Here is a 10,167-nt window from a genome sequence, read left to right on the forward strand (position 1 = left end):
ATTTCTTGACTGATATCGCGGCAAACATGGCGGCAGATAATTTTTTCGTGTCGAATATTGGTGCACTTTTTTCACTCTAACAAGGACGAAATTTGTTATAATCATCCATTGATATCGTAATTTGGGAGTCAGCAAATAATTTGTTTTGTTATGATGATTGGGGTTTCTCAAAATTTAACAGCATTCAAAATTTGAGCCTAAAACACGCGCTGGTGCGTTTTGTACAGTTCTCCCCTACCTATTGACCGGAGCGTAATTCTAGCTCAATCGGACTTCATATAGGGGTGCCTCAAACCTTTCAAGCTTTCGTTTTTTTTTTACCTTCAAAGCAAATCGGAAAAATCGGAATTTTAATTTTTATGCCAAATGGCTTAGAAATGCCTTAACCATCGAAAAATGGCATTATCTCGAAAAAAAAAAGATTTCTCAAAAATCGACCTTAGAATTACAAAAATTACCAAAGGGGGCCTAAGAAAATCCCGAAATTGAAATTTTAATTTTTATGCCAAATAACTTAGAAATTCACGAAACGTTGGGTCTGGTGTGATCTCGAAAAAAAATCAACTTTCTGGGACGGTAGCGGTAAAGTTCCGACGTTTCATGCATTTCTGAGGCATTTGGCATCCAAATTAAAATTTCGAATTTCCTTACTCTCCCCCTTTGATAATTATTGACATTTTACGGTCGATTTTTTAAAAAAAAATTCCGATGTAACATCAGATTTCAACATTTTATGCATTTTTAAGTAATTTGAAATCAAATTTGTAATTTCAATATTTTTAAATTTTTTTGTTTCCCCTTTGGTAGCTTTTCAGGGTTTCGGTTTTGAGCACTTTGAGGCATCTTTTGAGGTTGATCGTGCTGAAATTTTTCTCAAGTCAGTTTTTTGGACCAATCCACGAAATGTAGGTATACGGTCGGTTTTCGATATTCGACATGACCCATTTGGCTGTTTGTAGTCCATAGTTCGGCATGCCGCATATGAAAGTATATTTTTTCCTGTTTCCGTCATTATTTTTCTACAGTAGGCCAGTTAATGTGTCAGCTCCAGTCCGCTTTTTCGGTTTATCTGATTCCTGTTTTTAATCAAATGTTTTTGAAGTGATAAAAATGACCTGCTGTAGTCGTCTCGGAGGCTTCATCGCCGTCTACTGGCGGACGTTTGTCCTGATTATCGTTCCCTTGGTAGCATCGCTGGTTTTCCATTTCGATACCGATCCCGCCTATCGGTGTATGTTTGTTGTCATCGTGATGGCTATCTACTGGATAACGCAAGCTCTACCTCTTCCGGTGACCTCCCTCCTACCAGTGGTTCTGTTCCCTCTGATGGGGATACTGGACACCGATCGGACCTGCATGATGTACATGAAGGAAACCATCGTCATGTTGATCTGTGGAATAATTCTGGCCCTGGCGGTAGAAAGCTGTAACTTGCACAAAAGGATCGCGCTGGTCGTGATTCAAATCGTCGGTTGCAGTCACAGGAAGTTGTTCTTCGGATTGACTCTGGTGACCATGTTTATCTCGATGTGGACCGCGAATACTGCAGCTTGCGCTATGATGAGCCCGGTCACCAAAGCTGTTCTTGAGGAATTGGAATCGGTAGGCTTTTTGACGATTTTTCGAAAGTTTTCACCAATGAGTTATTCCTTAAATCCTTTTCAGCAAGGACTTTGTAAGATGTGGTTGACGAATTCGGATAAGGAAGGCGAACAGAAGTATTGAAAATTTACGTTTAACTTAACGGTTTGATCGCATAATATTCTACTTGTAGAGAACGCTTGCCGAGCAAGATCACAATATGTTACTTTGCCGGGGCAGCTTATGCGGCCAATCTGGGAGGCTGTGGAACACTTATCGGAACTGGCACTAATCTCACGTTCAAAGGAATCTATGAAACTCGTTTCCCCACGGAAAACATAGATTTTCTTCGCTTCATGGTTTTCAACGTCCCGCCCATGATCATTTCGAATATTTTGATCTACTTCTATTTGCAAATAGTATTTATGGGAATGTTTCGACCGGGAAGCTCAGCCGCTAAAGATGCATACATAGATGAGCAAGGTGAAACTATTGCAAGAAATGTCATTCGTGGAAAATATGAAGAACTCGGCACCATAACTATCCACGAAATTACTGTTGCAATCCTTTTTCTTGTATCCGTATTACTATTTTTCACAAGGCGCCCTGGATTTACGACTGGATGGGCTGATGTCTTATCAGAGGTGTAAGTATTTCTGAATTGTTATAAAAATTGTTACTTATTGTAAAATTTTAGGTCAATTAAAGATGGCACTCCTGCTGTATTAGTCGTGATACTCATGTTTGTTCTACCAGAAAAATGGACTTGGCTAAATTACTTTAAACGCAACCCAGGTAAGAAAACTGTCTGAGAGGTTCAACTGTTGATTGTTAGGAATTTACTATTAATCAGTCACATCCGGTTTCTAGATAACTTGCCAACAGAGAGCTCTCCTGGAGTGATAACATGGAAATACATCAACGATAAAACTCCTTGGGGATTGGTGTTTCTTCTTGGAGGAGGATTTGCGCTTGCCGAAGCTGGTAAGGTATCAGGCATGTCACTGATGCTTGGCCAATCGCTGATCGTGCTTGAGAATTTGAATCCTCTAGTGATTCTACTGATAGTCTGCGTAGCTGCTCAAGTATTCACGGAATTTTCGGCAAACGTAGCAATATGTAACATCTTACTACCAGTGCTTGCAGAAATGGTAAACTATTTGGAATGAATAATTCGTACGAATTTTCTCTCATCTATCTGATCACACTTGCAGGCGATAGCCATCAAGATACATCCATTGCAGCTGATGCTTCCGGCTGCAATCTCGTGCAGTTATGCATTCATGCTCCCAGTAGGAACTCCTGCAGTCGCTTTCGTGGCCGGATTGGGCAACATTCAGAGCAAGGACTTAATGATCGCTGGAATAGGGCCCAAGATCATCACCATTATGGTCATTTGGATTGCCTTTCCAATATGGGGCCTGGTTATCTATCCCGAAGCTGCCGATTTCCCAGACTGGGCCAAAGAGAATGAAACAGAGACATGGAGAAGATTCAGTATGTTGTTCGATCCATACACAATGTTTGAATAAAAACTATCTGTTCTGCTGGTGAGTTTTATGCCATTAGAATGATGTTATTACAGCTCCTTCCTTGTATCCATGAGGAGTCTTGGTCAGGTTTGGGTTAAAATCAAATTTTTATGAATTAGAAAAATCTAATAAGTGCTTAAATAAACTGTTTCTGCTTCTCGTAAATAGAAGTGCTTAAAAAGCATCATAGCCAGAGAAGCGTTTATTATTTGAGGGATCTAAACTTTCATGATCCATGTTGTTCCGACAGTTTATCAATTTTTTGGTTTTTCAAATGTTTTGAAATATTTGAAAAAAAAAACAAATTCTTTTTTCCAAATTTCAGTTTTGATAAACATTTGAAAATGGTAATGGGAAATGGTCCTTCTAGCAACAAAAAAATCTGAAAAGGGTTCATTCTGGTGAAATAGTTGAAATGGTTCGCCTGGCGAAAAATTATTGGAAATAAATCTTTCTGGCGATTGAAATTCTGGGGATTTTCTCATTCTGGGCAATAACTTCGGATGAACGGATTTCAAGCAAGTGACTCTGAACACCAAAACAGAATACAAAACTATCACTTAAAATTACTGAGTACCTTCTCTTTCGCATACTACTTCTTCAATACAGTTGTTTGGTGTATGACAAAGAATTTAGTATGTGGGCAAGCTTCTATTTCAAATGCTCTTCGCTTTTTTCAACACTTTGATGTTTTCTTCTGATCTTCTATCCGTCTTTGATCTCAACTCTTTAACCCCTCACCGATTACTGCTTTTGGTTGCATTAGGGGAGAGCGGGGATACTTGATCCCTTTTTCTTATTTTCACCATATCTTTCTGGAAAGATTTAGCAACTCGCCGTCTTTGACATTTTCTGACAGCTTGTAACTTCAAGTTTCTATGCTTCAAAAATTAGATCGATATTTGAACCCGTTGATAAACTAGAAGCATTTTCGTGGGAGTAAAAAAAAATGCGATTTTTCTGAAGTTGGGGGAGACATGATCCCCTATTGAAGGAGACTTGATCTTTTATTCAGGAAGCCGTAATCCTTGTATAAAAATCAAAAAAAAACCCCAAGATAGAATGTTAATTGACTATTTTGGTCATGTTTGTTCTCATTTCACAATTTATAGCAGACATAAGAAGAAAATTCTATAACTTTGTCTCACAACGCTAATAACATGGCATACTTAAAGGCGCTTTTTTATAATTAAGAGAAAATTAATTATTTTTGCTCTTTTCTTCCGACAATTATTTGATAAATATTAGTTTTTGGATAATTATTAGTAATTTCGTAATCAGCAATCATAACGATCAATTCAGAAGAAGAATATGCCGTTTGGAAGGGGGATCAATTGTACCCAACTCTAGGGGATCAATTGTACCCATAATCAACATTTTAGAAAACTTTTTCTGGAAAAAGTTGAGAGTTTTCCATTGCTTTGAAAATATGGAATTATGAAGTTCATTTTACGCTCGAACGATTGATACATTGGAACAAATATTTTTTTCATAATTTTCCCATGTAAGGAACATTTTAAAGTGATAAAAAAAGATCATCAAGTTACATTTTGTGAAATTTTTCAAACAAAGTTCAATTACTCAAACAATTATTTTGATGAAATATTTTAAACTACACGCATTGTTATTTTGCTCATTTTGGCACATTTTTCTAGAACATTTGATCTTTGTAAGACATTTCAGTTTCGAGATATAGATAAGGAATCAAGTATCCCCAGGGATCAAGTATCCTCATTCTCCCCTACCTAAATGTGTCAAAATAATGTTATGTCATGAATTAGTTGAATAATAAAAGTTTTCTATTTTTAATGAAGATGTTGATGTTATTATTAGCTGTGCTGTAAATGGCGACTTCTGGAATTACCGGTTGCACTACAGAATCAATTGCTCTCAATGTTGTGTTCTCGTGTCAATTGTACACGCAGCATCACATTGAACTTGAATCGTATCTGAAACCCGAGCTGATTTGTCAATGACGAATGCATCATAACCGTTAGTGGAACATGGCTTTCACGAGGGCGCTGATAAGTTCCCCAAACTGCGGGTTCTTAGGTTAATGGTTTGCTTTTAGAAGATAGACTAGCCGTTACTGTTAAAGAGCTTGTCCACGTACAGTAATTTTGGAACCTGAGGTCATGGAGACGATTTTGTGGCTAATGGCTTTATTTTGAATCTTGACTGGAATGTGTTTTATTGCGATCGCCAGACAGGAAATCCGGGCTTTTTGTAATAAATGATGACAACATCAAGCACCCTCAGCACGAACAACCCGTGGCAAATGAAAAATTATTAAATCGAAAAAATTTTAAAGACAAAGTAATTTTAAATACACTTCAATGCAATGTCGCAGCGTGTAAAACATTCTCATCATATTTCAAATGATATAGAAAAGTTATCTCAGAGTCGCGCAGTTTTCCAAGGAACAATCCATTGACACTAACGATTTGTTTAAACGCGGCTCATAAATCAATTAAAATGCATGCCACTTTTTTACGACCGGCAAACACACGTGCAATTGCAAGCTCACCCGCAGCAGTGAGGCGAAGAAATAGTCTGAGAAGCACGTTTAACTCTCGCTAGACACTTTGCGGCTTGAAATCAAGCAATTTTATCGAACGCTCGATCGGCCCTAAACACTTTGTCACTTATTAGCGGAGAAAAGTCTATTTACACGATACGCAACATCTTGAGTAACCATCTATTTGTGAATCGTGCTCTGTCAAGCGGTTTAATCTGTCTTTACCCAAGGCCTTTCTATTACCGCAAAGAAGTTTTTGATAGGAAAAAAGTGTTGCTTTGCTTATCATTGCGGTTTATCACCTCTATGGATCATATTGTGTAAACCAATTGTGAGCAGAATGGCGAGTGTTATCCGAGGCGACAAGTTAGATAATGCGTTGATCTAGTCTAGTACAACCATATAGTTGACAAGTTTGGTTGATTGAAGGTACTTGTCTATTAGGAGCGCCACAGCGTGTTGTTGAAAAAACCATCTCCTGGAAGATTAAGAAAAAAATCCTAATATTTTTTTAAAGAAACGTAGTGAGCAAATGTTGGTTTTCCGGAACACACAGATGTGCAATATATGTACGGTTCGAAAGGTCTTGACGAACCGTACATATATTAAATTAAATATATGAAACCTAAGTTATAAGGGGAAAATATATCCGACTTTGGTACCTAAGGCATGGTTGATACTTTTTTTCAACATTCCAACCTTCTTGTAACGTTAATCATAGAACATACTTTGAAGAATTTATTAGCTAATTTGCTTACATATCAACAAAAAATATGCAGTGAAGTACTTACAGCAGTGCTCTAAATCCTTGGCCGCCGAACCAATTTTTTGCCGTTTTGATGATCCAATTCTCGGCCATCAGCAATGTGAAATAGATCTCTACTTACAATCAGGGATGTCAACCTTCCAGATTTTGTTTGGATCTTCCAGACTTTTTGACCTCCGGCCAGACTTTTTTTTTGGTATCCAGACTTCCAGATTTTTAGTATTTCTTCCAGACAATTCCAGACATTTTTTGATTGACAAACACGCGTTGTTGCGTCCCGTCCGCGAAAAGTGACTGGTTTTTCGGAAATTTTCCCAAGTTCGAGACAGAGAAAGAACGGTTTCGAAATGGTAAGGTTAGCAAGAGATTTTTCAACATGCCCAAGCTTATTTATTATTTCAATCTGAAACCTGAGACTGAAATGAAAGGACTGATATGATTTATAAGCCCGAATTCGAAAAACTCAGGAAAATTGTTTAATGGGCATATTTCCCAACTCGAATCAGTTACTAGAAACGAAAACTCTGTAATCAATTTACATTTTTTCCTAGTATAAACATCTTATTGATCGACTTCATTCTACAACAAGTAGTTATTAAAAATTCACAATAATGTGCCTACGTAACATTCCAAACTGGATCATCTACATACATCACAACTTATCAAATTTTACGCCAGACACAAACGCTTCAAACTTTCCAAATTAAATCAATATTATTTTTGTTAACATTCAGCAGCTCTGTTGGTATATATTGTGAAATTGCAAAAGAAATTGAAAAACAGTTTTGGACGTTTCATAACCATTGAAAAAGTAGACATTGACTAATTCAACGTCGCAATCTAGGCACTGATAAATTTGGCTGAGAATTCTCAAAATGGAGTTAGTTGTTTTTAACGGAAACTTTAATCTGAATAGTTATCTAAAAGTGAAATCAAAATATTGATATTCTGAAAACACAAACATCGAAACCTACGATGTCTTGTTTAAAATCGTATGTATTCAAGCTATTTTATTTAATGTTACAAAAATTATCTCGACAAGCCTCGTTGGATAAATGCTCGACACGAAGATTTATAAAATTTGCTTTTTATATTTACAGTGTTTTTCGATGATGATAATCTTTAACTTCCGGTCATAATGCCCTTGAATCCACTGAATGGTTCGCATACAAGATATTTTATACACAAATTAATTCACGCTGTGAAAATATACTTAAAAAGTCGTTCTTAAAATATCTTTTACTTTAACAATTTTTCCTCCGAAGAAAAATTCTAAATCCATTTTTTAACCTGAATATTTTAAATTACTTGATAGAAAGGTTTAAACAATGAAATAAGGTTTTTCAATATTACCCATCTAGATATGACTGTATGCAATCAGAAATGAACAAAACCTTTAACTTTTTTTTTTTCAATTTGGATCCCGATCACTTTCAATATATAATCCATAGTTTTAAAATAAAAATGAATCTGCGATCTGAAATAAGAATTTCTAATTGAATCTGGATTAGGTAATATGAATTGCTAAGCAGATGGTTTATATTCTGAACTTTTAATTTTTGATTTAACGTATTATTTTAAAATTTTAGTATTGAAATAAGCTTCTCAACACCTGGGTAGGGAGGATAGAAATTTGCTGCATCATTTTTCATAGCCAAACATTGAGATAGTGTTGATATGTTTCGTTTTCAAGGATTTGTGATGTGCATTACCAAACAAATGCATTCTTATTTTTGAAAAATCATTTATTTTGGCAGAGATTAACCCAATAACTGGATAGAGCTGTTGAAACTTTGCATTTTGGAACTGGCAAAAGTTCAACGTGATATCATTTTTCAAATTTTCTAAAAAGAATGATAAAGCTTAATATAATAACCCAAAGAAAATAAAAGAATCAATGTTTGAACTGGTCGGTGAAATGATCAGAAAAATTTGATGTTCGGGCGTTTTTTTTCGTTTTCTGATTCTATTCTCCCCGACTAGCTCAACATTACAATGTTCCAGACATTTATACCCATTTCCACACATTTCGGCCCAATTGTTCCAGACATTTTTTTGAAAATAGGTGGCAACCCTGCTTACAATGGCAACAATTGGCAGTTAACAGAATCGATGAATATTCTGAACTTAAGATCATTGACAGAATAACGTGAGCTAGGCTCTAAGTTCGGTGCCAAAATGCAGTCGAAAGTGCAGAGTTCCAGTAAAACATTTTTGAATATTTTTCAAAAGTTGAACTTTTTACTTATTTAAACAAAGCAATGATTTTATACATCAAAAGGCTTGGTATGCATGTATGTCCGCAATGAACGCGAAAATTACTGAACAGATCGATGTGAAAATCAGCGTGGAGAAGTTTTTGGAATGATTCCTACGAAGTCCCCCCTGCTAGAAAAGGGGGCCACCAAACAGACTTAAGGCAGATACACTTTAACCGATATACACGACTTGACGAGAAAACGGGATACACGAAAGCGCTATCTGGTAGCAGAAATGGAAGTATTACACTGTGAATTTTTCCGGAGCTTTGATCAGAGATGCCAGGTATCCTGATTTTAAAGAATTTGTCCTGATTTTCGAAGACCGTTTTGAAAAACTCAAATTGTCCTGATTTTTGGAAAATGGTCTTTAACCCTTCGTTTCATAAAGTAACAAATTTGCAACAATTAATTAAAGCTGTTGTAACTTTTGCAGAAAACCAAATAGTCAACTTTTTTCTTCAGGGCGATAATATTTCTAACTTCAAGATTACGTTGAATTAAAAAAAAATGACTTTCTGAGTATACATATAGAAACTAGACCAACTTGAATCTTAAAAAATATGAAATATTTAAAAAGGCTTATTTTTCAGTGTTTTGACCTAGTCCAATTCACACCGCGAAAAAAAATTTTGTCTGAAAAAAATATTTTCGCACTTTCAGTAATGCAATTAACACAATTGAATACAATTTGAAGATTTTTTTGATTTTTTGTCTGATATAACGGCCTTTAATTAATTGTTGCAAATTTGCAACATCATGCAACGGTAGCACCTTTAGTTAGGTCTATGGGCTACAAAGTGTGCTTTCTAATGTTTCATCGTTTAAACAGTGTATATGTTTCCTGATTAAAGTACAGTGAGCGAAATAAGAATAGCACCACTATGTGTTTTGCTTGTTAAAATATTAATGTTTGAAAACCACCAAAATTTTCTTTTACAATTTGTTTTGAATTGTTTAACGGATAAATCAAGCATAAATTTACTTTTTTTGGACGGTGCAATTGGCGTTGAGGACCAAAACTATGGAAAAAGGGTGCGAAATAAGAATAGAACCACTTGTGTTTTTTCAACAAAAACAATATTATTTCTAAAAATTTACTGTGTAAAAGTTAATAATAATACTTCTACGAATTATTTGAATAGTTTACTGCATTTTAAGGAGTTTTCTAGAATTACAAAGATTTTCGGAGGTTTTAAAATGGTGTTTTAAGAGATGCTCTTCTAGAACTAAGGAATTTGATATTTGAGCTGTAATTCTTTATCAAACTACTTACTATCTTCATTAAAATGACGTGAAATGATGAATCAAACATTTTCGGTTTATTTTAAATCAGAAAAAAAAACAGGTTGGTATTCATAAACTTAGATTTTTTTCAATAAACATCACTTTTTTCCAGTTTCAAGTCATAGATGGCAGCACTATCTTGCCGTTAATTAGAAATTAAGTCTCAATATTGATTTTTCAGGTTTATTTAGGCCCATATTCATCATTTCGATGTAGTTTTCCAAC

At 35.4% G+C, this 10,167-nt stretch overlaps 1 protein-coding gene across 1 annotated transcript; it reads left to right on the forward strand.

The window, feature by feature from the left end:
- Positions 1–1,034: 1,034 nt before the first annotated feature.
- On the forward strand, positions 1,035–3,113 carry LOC129752826 (protein I'm not dead yet-like). The gene is made up of 6 exons (XM_055748607.1): positions 1,035–1,602; positions 1,666–1,718; positions 1,775–2,227; positions 2,279–2,376; positions 2,452–2,732; positions 2,796–3,113. Exons 1-6 carry the CDS (start codon positions 1,111–1,113, stop codon positions 3,111–3,113), a joined length of 1,695 nt encoding a protein of 564 aa, XP_055604582.1. The 5' UTR covers positions 1,035–1,110.
- The last annotated feature ends 7,054 nt before the right edge of the window (positions 3,114–10,167 follow it).

This window comes from Uranotaenia lowii, chromosome 3, assembly GCF_029784155.1.
Source record: "Uranotaenia lowii strain MFRU-FL chromosome 3, ASM2978415v1, whole genome shotgun sequence".
NCBI classification, from domain to species: domain Eukaryota; kingdom Metazoa; phylum Arthropoda; class Insecta; order Diptera; family Culicidae; genus Uranotaenia; species Uranotaenia lowii.